The sequence below is a fragment of the Salarias fasciatus genome, chromosome 18 (genome assembly GCF_902148845.1).
Source record: "Salarias fasciatus chromosome 18, fSalaFa1.1, whole genome shotgun sequence".
In the NCBI taxonomy this organism is placed as follows: Eukaryota; Metazoa; Chordata; class Actinopteri; order Blenniiformes; family Blenniidae; genus Salarias; species Salarias fasciatus.
Window position 1 is genome coordinate 11,853,161 of NC_043762.1, and position 27,357 is coordinate 11,880,517.

The 27,357-nt window shown below is 43.8% G+C and overlaps 1 protein-coding gene across 2 annotated transcripts; it reads right to left on the minus strand.

Moving 5' to 3' along the window:
* Positions 1-604: 604 nt before the first annotated feature.
* On the minus strand, positions 605-15,758 carry atg9b (autophagy related 9B). 2 transcript variants are annotated; one of them, XM_030115316.1, is made up of 13 exons: positions 15,165-15,758; positions 14,168-14,211; positions 13,989-14,053; positions 11,345-11,515; positions 9,634-9,775; positions 8,771-9,519; positions 8,477-8,630; positions 8,213-8,392; positions 7,876-8,121; positions 6,574-6,815; positions 6,308-6,389; positions 6,012-6,096; positions 605-5,517 (listed from the first exon to the last, which is right to left on the minus strand). In XM_030115316.1, the coding sequence occupies exons 1-13, from the start codon at positions 15,271-15,273 to the stop codon at positions 5,369-5,371; spliced, it is 2,418 nt and encodes an 805-aa protein (XP_029971176.1). In that variant the 5' UTR covers positions 15,274-15,758; the 3' UTR covers positions 605-5,368. The 2 variants fall into 2 exon arrangements, with proteins under 2 accessions (XP_029971176.1, XP_029971175.1); XM_030115315.1 differs by having other exon boundaries at positions 6,308-6,401.
* Positions 15,759-27,357: the final 11,599 nt, after the last annotated feature.

A 27,357-nucleotide genomic window follows, 5' to 3' on the forward strand; every position in this document is an offset into this window, starting at 1 on the left:
TTTAGTTATTCTAAATTACGTAAATGTTATTCACAGCCTACAATTAATTCAATTGAATGCAATTAGATCATCAGAACAAAGATGGCGGCTCGAAAAACTTTGGTTTCAGTCTCAAAGTCCAGGAATCCTGCAGTGAATAAAAACTCCTCCCAGATCCTTTGCGCAATCACAGAAAACCAAAGCAGACAAAATTAAAATAGATTTTTATTTCAAACAATCGGTCACACATGAGATGATGAAACACACACACAAAAAAAAGCTTTATTAGCCTCTCTACTCACTCACAGGAAACAAGACGCGATGTAAAGCCCAAAAACAATGTTCTTTTGGCGTGTTTCAGTTTTCAGCTAACGCTTCATTGACAGATCAAACAGACACAAAAACAACAAACACACACACACACACACAAAAATCACCCTGCAGGGTGAAGACATAGCACCTTGTTCCAGTCGCTGCGGCTCTCAGACTGTGTAGTGGATAAGAAGAGTTTCAGCCGTGATTTGAAAGGTGAAGGTTGAGTTTAAAAACACTAAAAAGAAATGGACACATTGTGAAGAAAGAACAGTCAGGATGTGATCTCAAACATGCTGGAGGGATGCAATCTGAGAAAGTCAAAGTTCAGGGTTTTTTTTTTTTTTTTGCATGTATATGTAATTTCTGAGTCAAAACATAATGCCACTCTGTAGCTCACACATACTGAAAACACTGATGATTTCAGTGAGGTAGAGGAACTTATTTTTGTTTCTTTTTTTTTTAAATGAAGTTTTTACTAAAGTGACTGTACTGGCCGATATTTTGATTCATTTTGATGTCTAAAAGCAAAAAATAAGTTCATGTTGCTCACTATGTGAAGGAGGATTGGTATGCTGAGTCCAGTATGCAAGCGTGGCGAGATGTTTCGACTCGTACAATAAGCTTCATGCTTTGATTTACTGAGGTTAGCGCGGTAAACGTCCCACTTTATTCATGCTTGTAATACCACTTTGTTCCACAGGGTGGTGTAGTGAGTGACCTCAGGCTTCAGGCCTGAACTGAGTCCAACAAGAGAAAACAAGAAACAAGTTCAAATCCCGGTCACTGCATGCTCGAGTGACTCAACACCCGGTGACTGCGATCGGACACCCTGTACCTTTAAAACACACAACAGGCCCGAATCAGTCTGAACTGAGGAGGAGAGGCAGTCACCATGGCAACCGACCTGCAGTCCGACTCCCATCCTCCTCAGTGAACTTACTGGAAGCCTGCGTCACCCGTCCCACTTGTCCACCGCGTCACTGTTTGTCTGATGCCAGCAGGGAGGCCGAGGACGGCCGTAACACGGTTCGAATCCCTCTCACAACAGCCGAGCCAGACTCGAGCACAAACGGCTAAAGTCTGGGTTAATTTTATTAACCGCGGTCTAGTTAGCCGCCACTACTAGAGTTTGGTTAGTTGTGACAACCAGAGTCTGCCTCAGATGTAGGTTTAAAAATCAGCCTATTTTTTCCACAACTACACCTGGGTTAGTCGCAACAACAAGTTGCAGCAATTAAATTCTAGTTAACCAGAGTTTAGTTGGCTGTATCAAGAATATTTTGCCACAACTAGATTATAGTTGTTTATGATGATTTAACTCTGTTTTTCATTGCAACAAAAGTCTGAGTTAATTGTAATAAAGATCATGATTTGTTTTCCCAGCTAGAGTCCAGTTAGTTGTAATACAAAATCTCCTTCCAAACAACCCAAATCAGATTAGTCATTGTAACAAGTGTCAAGTAAATTGAACTAAAATCTAGTTGGTTGTAATAACAACAATCCAGTCAGTTGCAATAACAAGAGTCTAGTTGGTTGCGATAATACTAGTTTGGGTTAGCATGTACTGTGGCCAGCCCTCCCATAAGGCCGCCTGTCTGTCTTTTTGGTTAACCAAGTAAAACAAATCTGCAGATTAGTTCAGATTACTGGGTTGTTGGAGCTTCTTGGCTCATGCGGTTGGTTTTAACGTGAACTAAACATGAGTTTGACCTGTTTGTTAACAGCTAACCCAGACTGAGAAGTTACTTCTGAACAATTTTTTTAATTTCATTTTTTTTTTTAAGTAATTTTTTAATGTTAAGTTGTGTGAAATTTAATTCCATGTATTTCCTGTTGGTGTTGCAGTGAAAACAGGAGATTAGAAGGCTTGAGATATTTTAGAAGCCGTCTCGAGCGTCCTCTGAGACTGATGATTCGGGGGAAAAACAAAAACACTGCTGAGTTTTACATGAGGCGGATCTCCCCATAAGGCACTGCTGATGATCTGAGGACAGGACTGGAAAACATGTGGGCGTGTCTCTGCAGCGCACCACAACTGGAACACTCTACACATAAAGAGTGATAACACACACACACACATAGATACTAAAAAAATAAAAATAAAACCGAGCAGCTTTCAGACTGTCTCAACAAACATGTGCATGAGGGCTGCTCCTCGACTCGCACAAAAAAAAAAAAAAAAAAACACACAATAACAGGCTTTTCAATCAGTGCATAATTCTCGAGGACGTGTCTGCATTCACCAAGCTCAATGAAAAAAAAGTTTCTATATGGATGAGTCTGACTTGTTTTGAGCGTGATGTTCAGCACTGCGCAGTCTTAAACACAATTGTGAAGTAATTCAAACTTCCTTGGAAACTATAACAGGAAAAAAAAAAGCTTATATTTTTCTATATTTTCATCGAATGAACTGAGGAGACATGATCGAGCCTGCAAGTAGCTCTTATAGCTGTTAAGAAGTGAAACTGTACTTGTGTTAGCAGCAGAATAGGCTTTAAATGTTTTCACTGTTTAAAATACTTTTAGTTTAGAGTCAAATTGGAGCTAAAAGTTCTCTAAAATGTGTGAGCAGAGTTTGTTCATGAAATGATTCCACTCTCTTACAGTAGCAGTTATAAAAGCTGCCTTCAGGTCATGTTTTAGACTAGTTTTAGCTTTGGGATACATTTCTATCTTGCTTTTAATCTAATTTCCTACTAGTTTCAGACAAGAGTTTTGTCAGCAGTTTTTCAAATTTCAACTGCAGATCAAATCCCTCCAATTTCTGTCTGATGATAGCCACTTGTATACTCAGTTTTCAAACAATTTCACTGTCATTTTTACAAAGGTTTGGGCTTTTAGCCTAGCTTCTAACTAGCTTCCCACTTCTCTTAATTCTAGAGTTCTAATTTGGATATTGTTTCCTTCCCTCCAATCTATTTCTGATTGTCCACACGTGCACTGTGGCGGCAGCAGTTAGAAAGCATAAATACAAAAAACGTTTTTTTAACATTCATTTTGGTTTCATATTAGTTTCATGCTGATTTTAAACTCCCATTTTTCTGCGTATTTTCTCGATCTTTGGACCAGATTCAGCAGCAGTTATAAAAGCTACATTCTGTTTTAGAATAACATTCACCCAAGTCTGTTCAATCCACTGCTTGCAGCTTACATTCGTCTTACTATGGGGATTGATTTTGGACGGCAGCCGTCATAAAAGTGACCTAATTATAATTAGAATTTAGAACCTTATAAATGAGTTTCAAAGTGGCTTCACACTAGTTTACTCACAGTGAAGGATTGTTCCTTCGTCCTCAGTTTGAATTTCTCATGACTGGACACATGCACTGTGAAAGCAGCAGTTATAAAAGCTCCCTGTCCATCTTATCGGTACGTAGGTGAGTTTTTCAGCTAGTTTCTAACTGACTGTAATTTAGTTTGAGTCCATTTTTTTTCTATAATTTCAAATTCTTTATGATTGTGTACCCATGCACCCAGAGCGGCAGTTATAAAAGCTACTTGCCCCCGCCCCCCAAAAAAAGAAAACAATTTATGAGAATTATCTGCTTAAACAATCTGTTTCTTTCTCTAAATAAATAATTTAGATATAATAATATATTGTGTTAAGAAATGGGTGATAAATACTCATGATGCTGACTGTGGAAAAGCTTTTTTTTTTTATCTCATGCTTTTGCAGAAGCAGCAGTTCGGCTGCCCTTCATAAACTGAAACTCTGTTTATGTCGGTTTACACCTGCTGATAAAATTCAAACGCAGCTAAAAGATGCACCAAAAAAAAGAAAAAAGAAAAAAGAAAAGACATAGAAATGTGATAAATGTGTTGCGGAAGTCCGGACAGTCCTGATCGGAAACCTTTCGACACGAGAGCTGCAGAAACGTTTTAACACTGAACTGAAATCCGCATTCAGTTGTGCTGAAATGAACAGCTAGCAGCATTGAAGCGCGTGTGAAACCACATCACGGCTGCATTTCAGTCGCTTCTGTAGAACATCAGTACTTGGATTTTGGTGCATTCGTGCAACTGGGAACTCCCGAGTTCCAAAAGTTACCGGTTGTGATCATTCATGTGACAACAAAAAACTAAAAGTTCACAATCAGCCTTCGAAATATCTTCGGATAAATAATGCTGTCACTAATCTTATGATCTAAACTGAATGACGCCTGTAAAGTCAATATTATCTATTGACTTTACCAAAAATCGGATTATTTTCAATTAATGTTTAATACGGTTGTTTCATTCCATCACAGTGCTTCACTGAGAAATACTTTGTTTTTTTTTTGTAAAAAAAAAAAAGCACTTGTGCGGTCAGCCTGACCGACACTGCATGAGCTTCTCCAATTTTTCTAAAGAGTAGATGGTTTTTCCTTTTATTCCCACTTGGAAGTCAGAACTGTCCCACTTCCTACTTACTCATGAAAGCACTGTGAGACTGCAGGGAAAATGTACTTCTGATGGACAGTGGGACAACAGAAGAGTATTTACAGATGGGTAATCATGTTCAGGCAGCTTTTAAAGGTCTTTACACACGAAACGTGTTATGTGTTTTCTTTAGTATATTCCCAAAAAAAAGTGGCATATTTATTTTCATAACTTAGCTAAACCTCCTCTTTTTCTATGCTTCTGGGTCAAAGGAGGAGGATCACACTGACGCAGACCAGCTTTGACCTTTGACTCCATGTTTGAGGGGATTCCCTCCACATGCTTCTGAGGAAACACCTTTCGATAAAACACTCGACTCTGCACGCAGCGCAGGTTTACAGCGTCTGTCTGTCGCGGGGACGTTCAATGCAGAGTCGAACGGTGGATGGAAGACGCGGGGTTTTCCCTGATGTGACGGGACGAGCACCGATGTTTCCAGGGTCAACTGAAGATCGTCTAAGGCCACAATGTTCACCGAGCAAACGCAAATGTAAACACTACAAAACAAAAACAAACAAACAAAAAAAAATCCCCCAAAAAACAGAGAAGACGTCACGGCGGCGTGTCTTCGCGGGAGGCCGTTGCGCAAAGTTCCGATGAACCGCAGGTGGCCGGGTTACCGATACCTCCCAGATACCTCAGGACCAAAGGCACTTCAACAGCTGCTCCCAGCTCGCTGCTCCGGAGGAGAACCACTGACGATCTCCTGTTCACCTTCGTCCTCCTCCTCTTCCTCCTCCCGCCAGCCACCGAGGTGGACCGGGGTGGGCAAGCTGGAGCCGAGACCACCGGGAGCATGGAGGCCTGCGGAAGGGGAAATACTGATCATTTCCACAACTTTCACTTTAGATTCCTTCAGGACCGTTCAAAAAATAAATACAATAAATACATAAATAGAGGACCCAGATGTGATCCCTGAGGAACTCCAAACCATCCCCCCCCCTCCCCAAAAAAAAAAAAAAAAAAAAAAAAGGGAAATGATTAAATACATAAATGCGGTATTAAACTTTTATAAAGGAACTTCTAAAGTTTCTGTATTTTCTGTGATCCACTACTATTATCTGTTAATATTATTGAGTATGAGAGTACTTGAAATATTAATAAAACAATCTGGTAGCTTATGATGGTTGATTACAAGGATTGTGATAGATTAAATGACAGAAAAGAAAAAGGGGAAAATGTGCGTGCCTGTTTAACACTCTCGTACGTTGTATATCACTTAGTGAGAAGAAAATAACTGAATTGAGGGGATAAAAAAAAAAAAACAACGGATTGAAATCTGAGCAGGCTTCATTCACCTGTTTGAGTGTGCAGGTCTCTCAGGGGCACAGGGTTTTGCCAATGGACAGACGTCCTCTGAGGGTGGGACGTCTGCTGGTGGAGCTGCAGGAAGAGTCAGTGGACAACAGGGGGTTTGAGTGTCAGATTAAAACACGATAATCCAAACATACATCAGCTTGAAACCAAAAGACCAAAGCAGGAAGGAGGGTCCTCAAGTTCCTCATATCGTAGAATTTATGTTATGTTTAAGTTTGAAACCCTGATCTAAAGCTTTGAAGAAAGTGTTGATAGGTTGTAGATGACGGAGGATCACCTCGTGCATGTAGATGGCGTGAAGACTCATCTCTGCCGAGGCGAACTCAGAGTGCAGCGTGTTGCTCCGCAGACGAGACTCACTGCGGGACATACTGAGAGAGAAAAATTTGAACTTTAAGGTGATCCGATGGAGAAAGAGACACTTCAAGGGTGCAAAACACAATGTCTTTATCACCTCATAAAAATCAATTCAGAAACAAAAAGACGAAAGGAGGAAGTGACTAAAAATGGCCGCCGGTCCTTAAAAAGGCCTGAAGGTCTCACCTGTCCATGACGGTGCGGTCGCTGCGGTACATGGTGGTCTCGGGGTGGACGGAGGAGGGCAGCAGGCCGTGCGCTCGAGCCCGGCCGCCGTGCGCCGGGAGCTGCGACGTGGACAGGGAGGCCAGGACGCTGGCGGCGGCGGAAGCGGCGGTGCTCGGGGGGATGAAGCGGTGGTCCCGGCCCTGCAGGCCGGAGGCGGTGAGGATGGGGTGGGCCAGGACGCTGGCCAGGAGGTTATCGGGCTGCAGACAGGAAGTCGGTGTGAAAAAATGCACATTAACTCCCAATAACTAGACTTTTAACATCTGAGACAAAATCTGAGATATAAACAAGCTATTTTACTGTTTTCTAAACAACATCACTGATTATTATTTCCCTCCTTTTTCTAGAATTTAAAATAATAAAATAATGGTGAGATGCTGGTATAAATAAGACTGAAGGCTGCCAGAATGGATCCCTGCTGAACACCACATACCAAATAGCACGATATTTCATTATTTTTGACAGTTTTGAAAATAGACTATTAGAATTAAATGTAATATTCAGTTATTTTGAAAGACATAAATACAAAACCCTCTGTCATTTTGCCCAGCTAACAATTTGAATTTTAGAACTCTGAGAAGTTGAAAATTTGATGATCTTCATTCTATACGGACATTTGAAAGACAAAGCAAAGTTTAACTGCAGAGTAAATATTGTATTTGAATAGTACATATTTTTAACAAATTGACAAGATATTCGGTTTTGGTGACACTGAAAAAAATAATTTTTCTATTTTTTTTTTTTATAAGTGCCAGGTTATTTTAGTGACATCTTTAAAAACAGTATTTTTCAACATTTTAACATCAATCTATACTAGTCCCTGTAAAACACCACATAAAAAATTAACACTTACATAACGGAATTTCACATATTTGACAAATTCTTTTAAGCAAGAAATTAAGTGCATAAAACTGAGATATATTTTTGTGCTAAAAAAAGATATTCCAAGGTTTTTTTCTGGAGCCACATTGGAAACACTGGCTGACAGTTTGTGCATTTTCTGATATTTTAGATAGAAAACATTAATAAACCGCTTTGTTGCAGCTGCAGTTGCTGGTGTGAATGAAACACACAAGGATCCTGAACCCTGTTCCTGTTCCTTTGGAACACCACAAATCAAATTATGATATGTAGCTATTCCCATATATCGAATAATTCTGAATATTTTCCGGACGTTCTGACAGTAGTCCATATGTGTGGACTCCCTGGCCTGCACTACGCAGCTCCATGAGGCAGTGTGTGTGTGTGCGGTGGAGTTACCCCGGTGGCCGACTCGTTGGACTGCAGCGAGGTGCAGAGCGGGGCCTCGGACAGCAGCAGCTGGGTGGACGGGCCGCCCTGGGCGTCGTGCTGCACCTTCTCCTTCAGGTGGCTGATGAAGACGGAGCTCTCCTGAGGAGGCTGCCAGCGCGGGTTCTTGATGGTGAAGTGCATGAGGGACAGCTCTGTCTTCCCGTTCTCCGCCTGCTGGTACACGGAGGCTTCTGTCTGGCCCTCAGACATCCACTGAAAGGCACAAACCAAGAGTTGAAATCAGATCACAGCTTCACATCAGATTGAACTACAAACTGCGGGACATTTTTGGATGTTGTCTCACCGTGGGGTTTCCGTGGCGTCTGATGTCCATCTGTGCAAAGGAGCAGATGTCTCCAACTCCAACCACCTCCACCGTGAAGTTCCTGAAGAAATCAATGATCTCCAGAGACTTGTTCCTCAGGAGGAAGATGAGGATGAAGGGCGTGACGATGGGAGAGAGCAGCTCCTCCAGGATGAAGACCTGGTGGTTTAATCACACTCATCTTTTAGTTCTTCGTATCTTTCAAGCTAAACACAGACGGCTTCCTTGGGTCTGAGCGCTCACCGCTTTGTACTGGAACAGCTGCGCCACCTCGTCCCGGGTCTCGCTCTTGTTGGCGTTGCCCCTCCAGTGGTCCGGCATGTAGTGGATGTGGGCCAGGACGCACTGCAGAAGCTGCTCGGGACACCACACCATGTGCTCGTCCGGGATGAAGGACCTGCAGGAGGAAGAACGGACAGACGGCGCGAGTGTAAGTCAGCTCAGGAAACTCATCACAGAGTCACTGAGTTTTAAACTTTTCTTTCGAACGATCACAAGTAATAAAAGTCAAACGTGGGTGTGCCCCTGCAGGCCCACCTGGTGATGGTTATGACCACGCCCAGCACGGTGATGGCTGTCAGGATGTGCTGCACCGTCAGGACGTCTTCGTCGTACACGGTCAGCGCGATGAGGACGGCCAGCACCGAGCCCGAGAAGAAGGCCACGTTCTTGGCGAGCACGGTGAGCAGCGGCGAGGTGAAGGAGTTCATGTACTTGGAGGTGGGCTTGTAGCCGCGGCCCAGGCGCCCGTGCAGCTCGTGGTCGAGCTCGTTGAAGTGCCGCAGGTACAGGCGGCCGTACAGCGACCAGCGGCGGGCGCCCAGGCTGCCCGGCTCCCGGCGGATCACCTCGGTGTAGCTGAAGAAGGCGTAGAGCACCTGCCACACCAGGATGAAGGGGCACAGCAGCAGGTTGGCCACGCCCATCAGCAGGATGACGCGGCTCAGCTGCTGCGCCAGCTCCAGCCGGTTCCCGCTGCGCTTGTACTTGGGATGCAGGTTCCACTTGTTCTGGAAGAGCGAGCCGGGGCCCCAGAACAGGATCAGCTCGAAGTTGTATTTGAGGCCCTGGGTGAGGAAGATGACGTTGCCCAGCAGGGGGAGCTGCAGCTGCACGGGCAGCAAGGACTTGTTGATCATGGCCACCATGTAGTTCTTGAAGCGCAGGATGCGGTGGTAGATGTCCAGCTCGGTCAGCTCCTTCTTGTGGATGCACATCTGCTGCTCCCTCTGCAGGCTGATCAGCCGGTCCTGCACCTCCTGCCACGTGAAGTTGCACAGCTCGTCCTGAAGCGCGCACACACACACACACACACACACACAGAAGCCCACACACGAGCTGATCACACTGCATCCAGCCGAGATGAACTGTGAAAGTAACGATTTAGTTCTTTCTCTCACCATTCGGATCTTCAGGGCCTTGATGTAGAACTGGCGGATCTCCCAGTAGCTCAGGATGTTACAGAAGACTTTAACCAGACGGTACACCCAGAAGACAGCGGCCATGATGAGGAGGAAGATGATCCAGCTGTTCCCCTGGATCCTGGAATCGCACACAGATCTGTGTGAGTCAATGTCCACTGCACTGTACGCAGAGTTACGCCACAACAAAGGTAACTAACTGAGGAGGGAGGGTGTCATTCATTCTGACATGAGTGCTCATCACTCTCAATAGAATTAGCATTAGCATAAGCCACAAACTGATGTCACCTCAGCTGCCATTCACATCATAGACTAGAGCATCTCCCTTCCACTAACTGCTGTAACTTCTGCTAAGATGAAGATTTTGAAAGAGAAAATAAGTAGTTTTAGCTTTGAATTTAGTCAATAAAACTTGCTAAGTAACTACTTTTTAAGGAATTGATCCAAAATAATAAATGAGAATGTTTGATGCTACAATAAAGAGATTTGTGGAAAAACAAGAACCTTTCCATCCGCTCAAACGATAGACTTTAACATTACAGTATGAGAATGTTCCACAACTCAGAGTGACAAATATTTTCACATTACAATGAGATATCTGCGTGCTTTTTGCTCCAGCTTTGTGTTTCCTCAGTCAACTGTCTCATTCTCACTGGAAATTTTTACACTCTGCCACAGTGACTCTGCTTTCCCTCAGCTGCCCTGCCGATACAGTGGGATCAGGATGTTTTGAGGAGTAATTAGCTGTGGCAGGGAAATCAGAAGCGGGGTCCGAGGAGGACGCTGGCTATCCAAACAGCAGGACGAGCTGTTCTCTAATTAGACCGCGCAGCGGCGGGATGTGGTCACACTTTGATATAAACAAGCGAGAGAGCTCTGTGTTGTAGGTCGGGGTCGGGGGGGGGGTGCCTGTCAGGTGTCGTATGCTCGTCAGCCCGCCGCCTCCGGCTCAGCTGTCAGAATGTGGGTCTGCAGGTCGCAGCTCACCGAGGATATCGCTTACATCTCTGCAAACGGCTTCCACAGAGCGCACAGCGCTCACACGAACCCATCGATCTCAGGTCAGAGTAAACAAACCCCAGAGATTTACTTTAATCCAGACCAAGTGAAACTGCAGAACTCTTACTCACACAAGAGGCCATCTTTACTGCTTTACATTAGCGTTATGGCTGATGTCTCACTTCATCATATTGGAATTTGTTGTAAACTCACATTGATACATTAGCACTGGAGGATCTAAATCACTTCAGTATGTTAGCAGTAGACCTGCTGACTCACTTTGATACACTAGCATAGACCTGCGAAGTTTTATTTAAAAAAAAAAAAGCATGAATTTTTGACATTTAATGATTAAACGCATTAAGAGATAAATAGAAAGTGTAAAAAAAACCCCCTCACTATTCATTACTGATACACAGAAACTTGAAGGTCAGTACTGATATCTCATCTGTGATGACATTTTGAATCCCCCACGGGGAACATTCCACGTCTTTCAATTTAAATGTCTATGACGTCGAAGCTACAACAGAGACAGTGTTCTGTGTTTGATCTGCAGGGCATTTTTTTAATGAGTTCTGATGGAACCAAGTCCGTAACAAAAAGTGTCTTCAGGGAACACAAACTCTTTGACAGGAGCTCCTTCGTCCCGTCTGAACAATCCCCGTACATCAGTAAAGCCACACGCCGTTACCTCTCGGTGCACTGCTGACTCGGCAGGATGGCGTCCGGCAGGGTGACCTTGTTCCTGTCCGTCGGGCTCTGGCCCGGCCCCGTGTGGTTCACCGCTCGGTTGGCAAACAGCACGTCGTACTCGACGCAGTTGACCAGGAAGGTCGTGAACGTGACCACGAACAGAAGCTGACTGTTTGGGACGAGAAAGCATAGGACAAAAGAAGGCAAACATGGATTACAAAGCAAACACTGAATCCAAAATAGTCTACTAAAAAAAAAAAAAAAAAAAAAAAGACCAAGCAGGTCTAATAAAGTGCAAAGTCCAAAACCCACTGAGAAAGCCATTTTTTTGAAAACTGGCTTATTTCACAGCAGGCTTTGCAGAAACCAGGACAAAAAGAGCATATCAAGTGATCAGTCAGAAACCAATAAGAAAGTCAGAATCCAAATGTCAAAACAAGTAACAAACCACTGGGAAGCTGGTTCTAAATCCAATATTTGATCCAAAAACCAACCAGAAAGAGTCATAATCCCGACAGATACATGTTTAGGTTCATTAATGTGCAGATAACCAACCTCAAATCATGGTAAATGGACTACACTTGTATAGCGCTTTTTACCCTGCATGACAGAGCCCAAAGCGCTTCACACTGCAATATCACATCAACCAACGGTGGTGGTAAGCTACTATTGTAGCCACAGCTGCCCTGGGGCAGACTGACGGAAGCGAGGCTGCCAATCTGCGCCATCGGTCCCTCCAACCACCACCAACCATTCACTCTCACAACTTTCATACTAGGCAAGGTGGGTGAAGTGTCTTGCCCAAGGACACAACGCCAGTTTTACGCCTGCGGGAGCGGGGATCAAACCACCAACCTTCCGGTTATAAGACGACCCGCTCTACCAACTGAGCTACTGTCGCCCTGTCAGAGACAAGGGAGGTTAAAAGGGAGGTTAAAAGAATCTCTGTCAAAACTGTGGATTATCAGTCAAAGACGATTCCAAAAACCAGGAAGGAATTCAACAGATACCAGCTCAAAATGAGTCTGAGACCACTTACAAACACATCAATTAAATCTAAAACAAAACAACTCAGAAATATGACAAAATGCATCCTTAATCCCCAGCTAGAAATCAATCAATACCGAATCCAAACATTTATTGAATGGTGTCAAAATTCAGAAAAAAAAAAATACTGAAGAAGTGGCTTCAAGCAACCATATCAACCTAGAAACGAAGAGTAATTAAGGCAAATGCTCATCAGAAATCAAAAATCAATCGGATAGGAAGGAAGATTTGACAAATGTCCCAAGATTTTCAAAACTGAAACCTTGATAATGAAAGTGGGACACAGTTGAGATATTTAGAAAAGATGAAAGTTATCTTCTCCACAAGCTGAGGTTCTTGTTACTCCACGCTGAGCTGGACGTGTCGGCACAGAGACGCCAGTTCTCCAAAACAGAACCTTCGTGTTTCTAGGAACCAAGCACCGACTCTAAACTGGTACGTCCACATTTTTCATGGACGCCGCAGGTTCTCTTTCATACTTGGAAGAAGGGATGAGAAGCGAGGAGTTGTTTACACCCAATAGTGCTGCTGCTTCTCTCTGACCAGAGTCCTTTTTATAACATTGCTACTGAGAGAAAAAAACATCATAAATCTCACACTTTTTGTGTTTTTTCACACTGTTTTGTTGCAATGATGTGTCAGAGTTGAAGCTTAAATACAGATGTTTTCACCTGGTTTGAACATGTGATTACTGGACGTTACACTGTGTGCAGAATGTGGTTAAAGCTGGTCAGATGATCAGCAGCTATTACACAGACTGTGGTGAGATTCAGACAGTCCCGATGACAGACAGCAGAGACCGAATACACCAAGATGTGTTTTCAGAGGAAACGGCCCTACATACAGCTGCTCCATGTTAAAGCCCTGAGGCTCAGTTAGCTGTCAAAACAACATGAAAAAAACCACCGGTGACACTAAACACACATCTCACTCTTTACACTGTCATTTCACATGGCAAAACCTCTACAATTACAATATTAGACCTGCTCTTGAGTCAGACGTGATCATAAATGATGTAACTCAGCTGCAACAACACAGAGGTCAGCTCGCCCGCTCTCATACGCCATGTGGTACAAACCCAGGCAATAACAGACATGACATCACAACATTAACAAAGTATAAGACACAAAGAACAATCAATACGATGTGATAAACATGAAAAGCAATGATTCGATACAATGCGACATGAAAATTATAAAATCTAAAATAATGTGAACCAATAAGCTACAATATGATGCAATATAGTAAAATGCGACACCACACATTAAAATGATAAGATGTAATATATTAGGACATAAGAAAATATAAACAAATATGATACAATGAGATATGATATGTGGTAAGTTACAGTGGAGTGCAAAAGGGGCAAAACAATCATATCATATTGCTAAACTTTTTTTTAACTCAAGGAGATTCATATGAGAGGAACTTTGAATTTAATACATAAAGTAGCAAAAATATCCTATAATAAACATGTGTAATCATGTTGTATGTAAGTTTAAACAGCATAGTCCTAATATGTAGAGAGAGAGAAAAGAAAAGGGTCAAGTTTTACTGGTGTCTGTGGAGGACTTTGGACTGAACTTCATACTTACACAAGTTCAAAGAACTCCGAGAGCATCATGCAGGCGAAGCCGTTCTTCTGATGGAAATGATAGATGTGAGCGCTCGGTTAAAGAAAAGACTTACTGAAGAGCAGAAGTCTGATTTCAACTGTGACTGCGGTCAGCGAGTGAACAAGTGAAGCTTGCATTCTAGTTTTAAGAAAGGATATTCTTGTGAAGAAGTTATCCAGGTTCTTGATGTGGTGCCATGAGTCTGAAACGGAAGTAAAGACAAAAAAAAGGGATTGTACATTTGACAGATTTAAACAGCATCAATACAATTTCTTTTACATCTAATCAAATATTAAAGTACTTACAATTTAAACGGCCTTCACGTAAACAAATGTCAATATTGTTTCAGGTTAAGTATAGTTTCAGTTTAATTCGTGATTATGAATAGGAACTAGAAATGTCCTGCAATAGGTCCCTGTGGAACACCCCCCATTCAATTTAAAGCATCATGAGCCATTTTGCTATGACGTTTTGGTATGTTCCTCGCTTTTTCCTGACTTCTGTCCATAAAACTATCAAAAGGCTTAAACAGTGCAGTGTGTGAAATGTGAGGTTAGTCTTGTGCAGTAAGTGGTCGTAGTGCGTCATCGTATCTTGTCTTCAGTACAGGTGTTTTGAATTTGTATGGGTTTTGGTTTTCAGTGAGTAAATATTGATTGCTCCAGTCTGTTGTCTTTACTGTGTTTACTTGAAGGAGCTTTGAGAAATGTTTTTTTTTAATTTATTATTATTCATAGACATCAAGTTGATCAACAAAATTAATGAAGATCTGCTTTAATAGCTTTATTATTTTGAGTCAGAGAAAAGCTCGTTTACTTTATCTGATAAACTGAAGATCCAAGATGGGGAATGTATAAAAAAACAAGTTATTTTAGCCTGTCCTCGGGCCATTTTTCGTCCATTTTCTGACTTATGACGAATGTATAATTACCATAACTTTTCGTGTGAACTTAAATACAAAACGCTCTTTGTTAGATCTTTAAATCGGACAAGCAGGATTGAGACAAGGCGTCTTACTCGGTTTATGATGGTTATGCAAGCACCTAAAGCTTTAGGTGGAAGCTCATGGAGGGGGTGTAGGTGCAGAGGTCCTCGAGTGAACTCACCAGGGGGAGAAAACGTGGTATTTAAGCTTTGGTTGACTAACGTGTTTACCTTTCAGGCCTTCGGGCACATGGACCAGTAGATCCTCCTCGCCGGGAGGAGAGTCCTCCTCGAAGTCCTCGATCCTGTGATACTCCTGGTACGCTTCGAAGTTAGCCATTGTGCTTTAGTGTTGCTTTACATTCTCATCTCAGGAAACAGGAACGTGTTTGAGGCTCCCAACACGTAGCCTCCAGCTACATGCTGCGGCTAACGTTAGCCTGCTAAGGTGCTAACGGAGATCTACGGTCTCATGGTGACACGGTAAACTCGGTAAACAGTCAGAACACGAAGCGGCTGCTGCTGCTGCTGGTGGTGCTGATGGGGATCTCTCACCGAGGAGAAGAGGTTAGCCTCCCCCGGTTAACGGGACTGTGTACCTCCGCGGTGTGGGAGGCTGCTAGCCCGTGGATGATTCAGCCTGTCTCGGACTCGGTTTGTTTTGTTCCGAGTCCCTGCTATAAATGTGTAACAGAGGAGGTCCGACCACCGCACGACGTCGTCCCTGTAGCCGCCACCCGGTTCGGTTCACGCTCGTCCCGCGGGCACACCGTGCGCCGTGTCCGTTAAGCCACTCCGTGTCCGCCGTCTGAACTGTTTTTGTCTTTCACAAACAAATGTCAACAAAACACTGCTGACGTACCGACTGCTCCGACAGACGTCACTTCCGGACAGGGCTTGTAGTTCCTTGCACAGACAACATGCACTTAAAACATTTTATTGCCTAATCAATGCCTTATCAGAAAATGCCTTCTTCAAGTATATTAAAAGTCAGATTTCACCAAAATTTAAAGAGACACATGTTAAATTGGCGGTAAAATATATCCGGTGTCCAATTTTCTACATTAAAGATTTAAATTCGATAAGACCGGCTGTGTTTTTTGTGATTTCCACGAGGAGTCCTTAAAGCATCTTCTTTTTAATTTGTTCTTTTGTTCATAAATGTGGGATTTTGACTTTAATCAGAATTTGCACTTTTTCATCATACTCTTTTTATTGATCTGAGTGAAAACAGCGCCGCCACTTTTCAGGAGGGAAGAGGAACTGCAGGTTTAATTCACAATTAGGAAAGTTTGTGTTGAACTGTGAAAATGAGAAAAAAATATATGTAGTATTTAAAAGACTTCCAGACAGTTTATGTTTTAAGTCTGGCAGGATGGTGCATTTAACGAAGAATACTTGTTTAATTTAGAGGAGCTATTGGTAGTTGGTATGAAATTTAGATGTTTTGCAAATTGCTAATGATATATAGTTGTGTCTGTCACCTCTCTATCTTCATCTCTATCGTCCCTCTGTCCCTCTGCATCCCCATCTACTCTTCTGTATAGTCCTATCTTCCAGGTATCTATCATTTATTCACCTGTATTTTTATATTTCTGTCCATGTCTTTGGTGTGGATGGATATCTTTCTCCTCTCTGTGTAGCAGGGACTCTATTTTCATTCTCTGCCTCTTTTCCCCAGTCTTTATCTATATGTACAGTTATATCTCTCTGTGTCTTTCTCTGTCTACACCTTTATTTATCTTAGTAGTTGTATTGCTACTATTTTTTGTGTCTTTTTACTGTCTATGGGTGTCTCTGTCCTATTTCTATCCATCCTTAGCATCATACAATTTCTTTTTTTGTTTTTTTCATCTCTTCTTTTCCATGTAGATGTATAGATTACGATTCCTCTGTATAAATTAACTTATGGTTTTATCTATCAGGTGAGTCATCCCATCTCTAAAATCAGATGCTTGATCCATAAAAATAATTGACTTACATTCATGTGCTGAATGTCCAAAGCAACAACAATAACAGCAGCAGCCAGTAGATGGCGACAGAGTGTAACAAAACCAGGCGAACACGTGGAAGTTAAATGAAGTTCCAAGTAACAACAGCAGGATCAAAACAAAGTAGTGAACATTAGGTCAAGGACAAACAATGTAAATTATGGTACATTAAAGAAAAATATTATTAATTTTCAAATAAATCCGTTTAAACATTTGAAAAAAGAAGGAAAAAAAAGAGTTACACGTGCATGTAAAAATGTTGCACGAGGATACATCAATGGGTCAGGTGGGTGCTTTTTCCATCATGATTTTAAACCATCATCACCATCATCATCATCATCATCATTGCCATAATTAGATTTCCTCATTTCCTCTTTCCATTACTGTTTCCTGTCTTGAAGAAGAGGCAGGACTCAGTCCCATCAGTCATGACAATCACCAAGGTTCTTCAAAGAGACCCGAGTCGTGTGCTTCAATGATCTTCTGTTAGTTCCTGAACGAGAAGAGGAAATGGAGGAAGTGTAAAAGTTCTGGGGTTAGTAGTTCGGCTGATCAGTGAAGGGAGCTTGACAAATGCCCTCCTGGTGGCAGATTGACAAGGAGTTGGAAGGTGGGTGAGTTTTTTTTGTTTGTTTGTTTGTTTTTTACTCAAAAGATAACACAAAAAATATACATAAAAGAAAATAATACAATACGAGAATGAATGAAAAAGGAGCAGAAAGAAGAATAACTTGTAATGTCTGCCCCTTCTTTCATCAGTTCATATTTTCCCAATATTTACAAACACCGTCATCTTTTTCACCTGATTTTACACTAGTTACACACACCTATTATCATTTTTTTCTCTGTCTACCTCTCCTTTATCCAGCCGCTTATATTCCGTCTACAATTTCGATCATTATCCATATTCAAAATTCCAAGACCAATTCCATTGTCAGAAGAAAATTATGCAATGCTGGACACATACCTCATTTGTCCAACATTGCATAATTCCTCAGCAATGTAGATTTTACATTTCTTTTAAATGTTGTGATTGTTTGCATTTCTTTTACTTCTTTTCTGTAGGGCATTCCACGGATTGGTTCCCTGAACCGTCAAAGTGCATTCCATTATTTTTGTTCTGAACCTGGGTTTTTAAAAAATGTCAGTCCCTTTTAGATTTTTTTTTTTTTCCGAATCTTTCTTGAATTTTTCCAGGTAACATGTTCCTATTAGCTTTATATAATATCTGAAGTATTTTATAGTCAACTATATCATCAAATTTTAAAGAATTAAACTTAATGAAGGTTTGCTCAGGGGACTCGTGGTAAGACCCTGTTGGCTATGGGAATCAAACCGGCAAGGGTCAGATCCAAAAACAAAAGCCCGATATGTGATATTTCCTCGAAATTTTGCTAAACGAGGCAAAACAGTCAGGATGTCATCTCAAGAAAAGGTTTCTGAAGTTTCTAGTTTTAACTCGAAAAGTCAGATAACCATCCATTTAAGACTTCCACCACATGTTCTTATCACAAGATGGTGGTGTGTGTGTGTGTGTGTGTGTGTTTGTGTGTGTGTGTGTGTTGATCAGAAGTCAGACCGAACCAGGTCAGGCTGGGCGAGGAGCCGTGAACATCACTCAGACACATGCTGTAGCCTCACAGTTCCACTCGGTCTGTCAGGGTTTGTTATGCGTTACACGGCTTTTTCTGACACTTAAAAATGCTCAGCACTCTACATCCTTTCTACTTTCTTTTACTTTCTCATATATCAGACCAGGGGTGTCGATTATGTGGCTTTTGGGTCAAAACAGGCCCGTTCGAGGGTTAAATCTGGTCAGTGATTTGATTAGGAAAAAACTAAATCACAACGAAAGAATAGACTCTTTTTTCATCAATCTGTTCACCCCATGAGCGAAGACTTTTTTTATACTCCTACGTTAGTTATTCATTGCTTGAAAATGTCAATTCAAAAGCACATCGCAACATTTAATGATAAGAAAGCCTCTTCCTCCCACTTGACTACCTGATGAAGCTTCAGCTAATATTCAGATTATAGAGCATCTTCCTGCCAGTGTTATATGATTCAGTGAAACATTCTGTGCAAAGGATGTTTCAATAATTCGGTGTGCTTTGGAAATACAATTCAAACCTCAACTTGTCACATTTGAGTCAGTGTGAGGATTGTGGGTAAAGCAGGAGAGCAGAAAGCTCGACTCCTTTCTATTTATAGCAGCTGTCAATTCACAACTCCAGGATGGAGGCTGCTGCTGGTCTCACCTGCACACACACACACACACACACACACACACACACACACACACACACACACACACACACGCCCGCATGCGCGCACTAATCTCCTCATGGTTCCTTTTCCTAACCTTTCCCTGAACTCTGTGTATTTAACAGACTTGGATACAATAATGAAAGTCTATACTTAATCCCTGTGACAGATTATTTAAAGACCTCCCCACGCCCCACCCCCCACCCTTGAATGATTTTCACACTAAAAGATATCATTTAGAACTGCTTTAGGAAATAAAAAGAAGTCTATCTCATGTAACTCGATGCTTTTAATTTGAAAAAGCTGTTAAGTCTTTGTAAATAATCTGTCACTGTTGTAATTATTGCACATTTTCCAGTGCAAGCTTATTTTGTTGTTTTAATCCATCTCCAACACAGCTATAAATGTGGGTTTTACTGGAATAATTGCAGTTTCTCATACAAAATCCCTTCGTTAAATGGCAGGCCTCGTTTACACGACAGCGTTGAGATGATACTTTATTTGTGTCCGGTTCGCCGTGCCCGAACGTGGCCGCGCGTTCCTCTTCGCCGTGGAAAGTAAATCAGTCCTTTTCCCTCCCTGACAGGACACATGATGCTATCCCGCTTTCTCACATGACAGCTTGCTGATTGCGACCTTTTGCCTGTCAACCTACACATCGGAGGGACTCATCCAGCGTTCGCACCGTACTTCTAATCTCCCACTTACATCCGCATCGCTAATGAGTGTGCACGCTGCTGGGAGGGAAATTTATTCACATCACAAAGGAAAACTGCACGCATGAGGCCTTTAAAAACCGCAGACAACTGTTGGACCGTATGCTAGCTTAGCATGGATCACTAGCCATCAGGTGCATGAGATTCAGGTGCATCGCCCTCCCTTATCGTGGAATCCTCTTAACGCTTCTGATAGTTCAAGTAATCTGGGAGAGACGATGTGTGTGTGTGTGTGTGTGTGTGTGTGTGTGTGTGTGTGTGTGTGTGTGTGTGTGTGTTTGCATTCAGCCCATGTGCTCTGACTGCGGCTGTCTTCCAGAGCATCACGTGCGCACTGAATTAGAAAGCTGGAAGTGTTCTCTGTGCCGCGCATGAGACAGGTGACAAAGAGAGACGTGGACGGGAAGAGAAAGACAAAGACCGGAACAAAAAGAGGCTTAAACGCTTGTCTGAACATGTTTCACTCATCTGTAAAATCACCGCAACTGTAAGGGAATAAACTTTAGATCAAAGCTGCAAAATTCAGAGTCATTTCTTATTACTCACTTCACAAAAGACTGACTGAACTGCCATAACTTTACATGCATTGTGCTGGAGCAGTTGCATTTTCACCAAAAATACCTAGTTGTAGATACACTTTGTCAAAGAACTGAAAATGTTCTGGTACTTATTGTTGCCTCAATTTCTAGATTTTGATCAAGCTCAATCAGATACACAGATAGAGCGATAAAAATACCATAAATTCAGGAGCCATCATAGATCAAACTCTACATTTTGTAAATTCTGCCAGCCACCCTCAAGTTTTCATTTAAAATATTCACGACTTTAAAATTACAAATGCATTCTTTTCATCTTGAGTTCATCCCATGACCAAGACTGGAAATCTCTGGCGGCCCAGCTTTGTCCCACTTGCTTTATGTTTGGCACCACTGCTGTAAGAGTCGAGCTGTTTATCCGACACCAGTAAGAACTTGTGACCTTGTTGTCTTTGACAAGTGCATCAAGCAATGTGCTCAATCTGATCTGTGGATTTCTGGGGCAGCGTTGCTGCGACATTCATCTTCTCTGAGCGTAAACCCATCGTTCCCTTTGCTGAATGAAGGATTAGCCTGTGGATTTGAGGTTGTTTCTTACTTTTTTTTCTTTCCTGGACTCCATTTTTGATTTGGTAATTACGAGTGTTTACAGCCCTGACAGATGGAGTTCTAGATCTGCGCTCATTTCTTCTCCGTCCACGTGGAGCCTGCTGGACTGGAGGCCATGTTTGATTGATGATTTGTATTTCCTTTCATAAGTGAGAGCACGGGAAACACATTCATCACTACATCATGGAGATCTCATATCTGGCCTTATTTTTTTTCTGGTCCTCCCGAGACTCCGGCTGCTGTTTCTCTGAGGTCCCCACACCTGACCGAGGAGCATGAGAAAAGCTGATTTTGTTTCTCTTAGCACATTTTAATTACAGCTGATCCGCCACATGCCTTCCCAGCCTCTCCTGGGCCTCCGCTTCTCGGTCTCATCTGCTGGTGTTGAGCTGATGCGTCACCACACACATCTGGACACTGCTGGGACTCGCTGTTCGTGGTCACTCTCTTCACAGGAACCTCAATATTTAGATTAATGCCACATCTCTTTTCTTGATCTTTCACACATCACGATAGTCGTTTTGTAAATGCATTTAGCTCATTTTGAGTCCTAGTTCTAGACTGATCAGATAATATCATGCAGCTGGAAACTTGGATAGTTAAGCTCCATTTCCCAAATTGGAGCATAATAACAAACTACAAATATGGCCACCTCCTGCAGAGCTGCTTTAATGCTGCTGTCAGAGTCCAGAAGAGACAAACAAGGTCATCTTAACAAACATCAACCAAGAGGGGAAACCAGTGGAGCTCAACATGTACAATTTATATTCTGGTGATATTTGCTTGATCGCTTTTACTATTATAACATTCTTGAGGATGTTTCTTGAATTTCTTTCAAATATTAAGAACTTTCAGAAGTTTCCAGTTTGGTGACAATCACATGAATTGCTTCCAATATTCTCCCATTTTTCACAGCTACTCAAAAATGCAGAATTAGATGTGAGGTGGTAATTTAATGTGACCATGGTGCTACAATACACCTGACATGAGTTTGGAAAAATGTGCAGAATATCAAAAGAATCTTCAGTTAACTGACTGAATAGAAAATAATTGAATAAAATTATGTCACAATTAATGAAATTACAGGTGCTGCTCTGTTTGCACATCAATATAAAATATGAAAACGTAGACAAATTTTACATATGCGACAAATTATGAAACAGGATTGCATGTGATGGAGGTGTTAAAACACTCATATTTTGTTTTGGCCCACGGATAAAATCTGTCTGATTTAACCTCACGTGTGTTTCTGGACGCTGGGGAAATCACACACAATAATTCTTGGTCAAATCCATTTGTGACTCTCGGCTGGTCAACTCCCATCAGACCTCCCTTTGTTGTCAGATGAAGGTGGGCAGAGTGAGATGGTGCACTTACACCTGAAGCCATCTAAAGCTGAGGGAATAACACATTCATGATAGCGGCTCCCATTTTTTTTTCTTCCAATGTGCCGAGCGACACACAGGCCGAGAAGTCCCAACAGCTTCATGCGCTTTCACCAAAATGCATAGGAAAACGAATAACACACTCACTGAACTCAGTTTGGTCGTATTCTCCATCCATCCATCCATCCATCCATCCATCCATCCATCCATCCATTTTCCACTGCTTATTCGGGGCCGGGTCGTGGAGGCAGCAGTCTAAGCAGCGACTTCCCTGTCCCCAGACACTTCCTCCAGCTCTTCCGGGAGGATCCCAAGGCTTTCCCAGGCAAGCCGAGAGACATAGTCTCTCCAGCGTGTCCTAAGTCTTCCCCGGGGTGTCCTCCCAGTGGGACATGCCCAGAACACCTCCCCAGGGAGGTGTCCAGGAGGCATCCTAACCAGATGCCCGAGCCACCTCAGCTGGCCCCTCTCGATGCGGAGGAGTAGCGGCTCTACTCCGAACTCCTCCCTAGTGACTGAGCGCCTCACCCTGTCTCTAAGGGAGTGCCCAGTCACCCTACGGAGGAAGCTCATTTCAGCCGCTTGTATCCGGGATCTTGTCCTTTCAGTCATGACCCAAAGTTCATGACCATAGATGAGGGTGGGAACGTAGATTGACTGGTAAATTGAGAGCTTCGCCTTTCGGCTCAGCTCCTTCTTCACCACAACGGACCGATACAACGACCGCATCACTGCAGAAGCTGCACCGATCCGCCTGTCAATCTCACGCTCCATCCGTCCCTCACTCGTGAACAAGACCCCAAGATACTTAAACTCCTCCACTTGGGCCAGAGTCTCTCCACCGACCTGGAGGGGGCAGGCCACCCTCTTCTGGTTGAGGACCATGGCCTCAGATTTGGAGGTGCTAATCCTCATCCCTGTCGCTTCACACTCAGCTGCGAACCGCCCCAGTGCATGCTGTAGGTCCGGGTTTGATGAAGCCAACAGAACAACATCATCTGCAAAAACCAGAGATGAAATCCTGTGGTCCCCGAACCGGAACCCCTCCGGCCCCTGGCTGCACTTAGAAATTCTGTCCATAAAGATTATGAATCATTAACATGAATAAATGTGATGGGGTGACAGTAGCTCAGATGGTAGAGGAGGTCGTCTCATAACCGGAAGGTTGGCGGTTTGATCCCCGCTCCCGCAGGCATAAAACTGTCGTTGTGTCCTTGAGCAAGACACTTCACCCACCTTGCCTAAGTATGAAAATAGTGTGAGAGTGAATGGTTGGTGGTGGTTGGAGGGGCCGATGGCGCAGATTGGCAGCCTCGCTTCCGTCAGTCTACCCCAGGGCAGCTGTGGCTACAATAGTAGCTTACCACCACCCAGAATGGAGAGAATGAATAATGCAATGTAAAGTGTCTTTGAGTGTCCAATAAAGCACTATATAAAACCAATGCATTATTATTATTATTATTATTATGACAAAGGGCAGCCCTGCCGGAGTCCAACATGCACCGGGAACAGGTCCGACTTACTGCCGGCAATGCGGACCAGACTCCTTCTCCGGTCATACAGAGACCGGACGGCCCTTAACAAGGGGCCCCAGACTCCATATTCCTGAAGCACCCCCCACAAGAAACCATGAGGGACGCGGTTGAACACCTTCTCCAAGTCCATAAAACACGTGAACTGGTTGGGCAAACTCCCATGAACCCTCTAGCAACCTATGGAGGTTATAGAGCTGGTCCACTATTCTGCGACCAGGACAAAAAACGCATTGTTCCTCCTGAATCCGAGGTTCGACTATCGGTTGAATCCTCCTCTCCAGTACCCTGGAATAGACTTTCCCAGGGAGGCTGAGGGGTGTGATCCCCCTATAGTTGGAGCACACCCTCCATTCCCCTTTTTTAAACAGGGGAACCACCACCCCGGTCTGCCAATCCAGAGGCACCGTCCCCAACCACCACGCGATGTTGCAGAGATGTGTCAACCAAGACAGTCCCTGTACATCCAGAGACTTAAGGTACTCGGGACGAATCTCATCCACCCCCGGTGCCTTGCCACCGAGGAGTTTACCAACCACCTCGGTGACTTCGGTTTGGGTGATGGACAAGTCCACCTTTGAGACCTCAGCCTCTGCTTCCTCCACGGAAGACGTGGCAATGGGATTGAGGAGGTCCTCGAAGTATTCCTTCCACCGCCCAACAATATCCCCAGTTGAGTTCAGCAACTCCCCACCTCCACTATAAACAGTGTTAGTGGAAACCTGCTTTCCCCTCCTGAGGCACTGGACGGTTTGCCAGAATTTCTTCGAGGCCGACCGACAGTCCTCCTCCATGGCCTCCCCGAACTCCTCCCAGACCCGAGTTTTTGCCTCCACAACCACTTGGGCTGCAGTTCGCTTGGCCTGGCGGTACCCGTCAGCTGCTTCTGGAGTCCCACAAGCCAACAAGGCTCGATAGGACTCCTTCTTCAGCTTGATGGCAGCCCTTACTTCCGGTGTCCACCACCGGGTTCGGGGGTTGCCGCCACGACAGGCACCAGAGACCTTATGACCACAGCTCTGAGCAGCTGCTTCGACAATTGAAGTGGAGAACATGGTCCACTTGGACTCAATGTCCCCAGCCTCTCTCGGTATATGAGAGAAGCTCTCCCGGAGGTGGGAGTTGAAAACCATGCTGACAGAGGGTTCTGCCAGATGTTCCCAGCAGACCCTCACAATAGGTTTGGGTCTGCCAAGTCTGTCCGGTTTCCTCCTCCGTCAGCGAATCCAATTCACGACTAGGTGGTGATCGGTCGACAGCTCTGCTCCTCTCTTCACCCAAGTGTCCAAAACACGCGGCCGGAGGTCAGATGACACGACAACAAATTCGATCATCGACCTCCAACCTAGGGTGTCCTGGTGCCATGTGCACTTATGGACACCCCTGTGCTCGAACATGGTGTTTGTAATGGACAAACTGTGGCTAGCACAGAAGTCCAATAACAAAACATCACTCGGGTTCAGATCAGGGAGGCTGTGCGTCCCAATCACCCCCTTCCAGATCTCACTGTCGCTGCCCACGTGAGCGTTGAAGTCCCTCAGTAGAGCAATGGAGTCCCCAGTCGGAGCACTGTCCAGCACCCCTCTCAGGGACTCCAAGAAGGTCAGGTACTCTGCACTGCTGTTCAGCCCGTAAGCCACGACAACAGTGAGGCACCTATCCCCGACCCGAAGGCGCAGAGATGCGACCCTCTCGTTCACTGGGGTGAACTCCAACACATGGTGCCTGAGCTGTGGGGCTACCCCCTGACCTGCCACCTTAAAGTGGTGGGGGAGTTTGACTGCCCGCTTGATCCCAGGAGCTATGTTGTCCGGGGATTTATGCCACTGGCAGGGTCTCCCATGGCAAACAGGTCCTGGGTGATGGGCCAGACTAAGGGCAGGTCAAAAGCTCCTATGATGAAGTTACAATCAAGGTCCGTGATGTCGCCCGGTACCGTGCAGCCGGGGCCCCACCCTGGAGCCAGGCCTGGGTTGGGGCATGCAAACGAGCGCCTGGTGGCCGGGCCTTTGCCCACAGGGCCGGGCCGGGCTCAGCCTGAAGGGACGACGTGGGCCAGCCCTCCGGTGGACCCACCACCCGCCGAGGGAACCGTAGGGGCTGGGTGCAGTGTGGATTGGGTGGCAGCCGACGGCAGGGTGCCCGGCGACCCAATTCTCAGACACAGAGACTAGCTCTAGGGACATGGAATATCACCTCGTCGGGGGGGAAGGAGCACCGAGCTTGTGAGGGAGGTCGAGAGGTACCGGCTAGATATAGTTGGGCTCACCTCCACACACAGCCAGGGCTGGACTATCCACTTCTCTTCTCGCGTTGCCCACGGTGAGCGGCGGCAGGCTGGTGTGGGTCTGCTTATAGCCCCACAGCTCAGGTCCTATTCTATCAATAGAAAATAAAAAATTACAAATTGCATAAATGTGAAAATCAGAAAGTGTGGATGTGATTGCATAAGTTACTACAGTGGTTCCCAAAGTGGGGGGCGTAACCCCTGGAGGGGCCGTGGAGGCATGTCAGATTGAGAAAGTTATTAAATGTAAAGTCACTCAATAATGTTTCAAGGAACTAATTAATAACTGTAATAAATTATTAGATTTCAAACACACAAGCAGTGCAAATTTGAATTGATTAAATTCTTCTTTTTGAAATAAAATAATAGTTACACAATGACTGACATCAAATGACAACTGGAGGAACATGAAGCCGATAAATAAATTACAGGGAGCTGAAGGGAATAGATATTTTCCTCATTGCATTGACAAAAAGTATTTCATGACTGTTGGAGCTACACTGATATGTATCCTCCAGTCCCCACTGGGCAAATCACACCTTTTCTAAATCTGCATCAAATTCATTCAGGATGTAAAGGAACCCTGTGCAGGAATGCATGTGCAGCTCCACCCAGTGAAAGCTGAACAGAAATGAAAGACTGGATTGGAAAACAACATTCATTCATTATGGAGATTAATTTAGGAGCTGCTACACAAGGAGGAGTGAAATATTGATCAAGGCAATGACAGGAAATCAGTTCCAGATTAATTACACCACCATCAACGGACTGTAAACCACAGCGCTTTGTTTCATTTGCATGTGTGAGTGGTAAATATCCTGCAGGCAACGCAGTAACTCAAGGGAGGGTTTTACAGCTCGTCTCACTTCAGGAATGTCCTGAAGGAGAAGAACTAGAAGAAAAAGAAACTGTCCCACATCCTGTTCTCTCAAGCAGCCAAACAAAGCTGAAGTCTAAAAATATTAATGAAAAATATTTAAAATATTAATATCTTAAATATTAAATATATTAAACATTAAAAATGCATAATTTTAGAAAGTTGATTTGTTTTTATTTTAAATATGGAGGAGGTTTTCTTCATGTAAGTGATAAGGTTCCATCTT

What these genes read in the sequence shown, in the direction of transcription:
- atg9b (XM_030115315.1), bottom strand. Translation starts at nt 15,273, where the DNA reads ATGGCTAACTTCGAAGCGTACCAGGAGTATCACAGGATCGAGGACTTC. An exon ending in AGGCCCTGAAGATCCGAATG is followed by an intron (nt 9,520 to 9,633) that starts GTGAGAGAAAGA and finishes TGCGCGCTTCAG; the next exon opens with GACGAGCTGTGCAACTTCAC. An exon ending in ACGCCATCTACATGCACGAG is followed by an intron (nt 6,097 to 6,307) that starts GTGATCCTCCGT and finishes CTCTTCCTGCAG; the next exon opens with CTCCACCAGCAGACGTCCCA.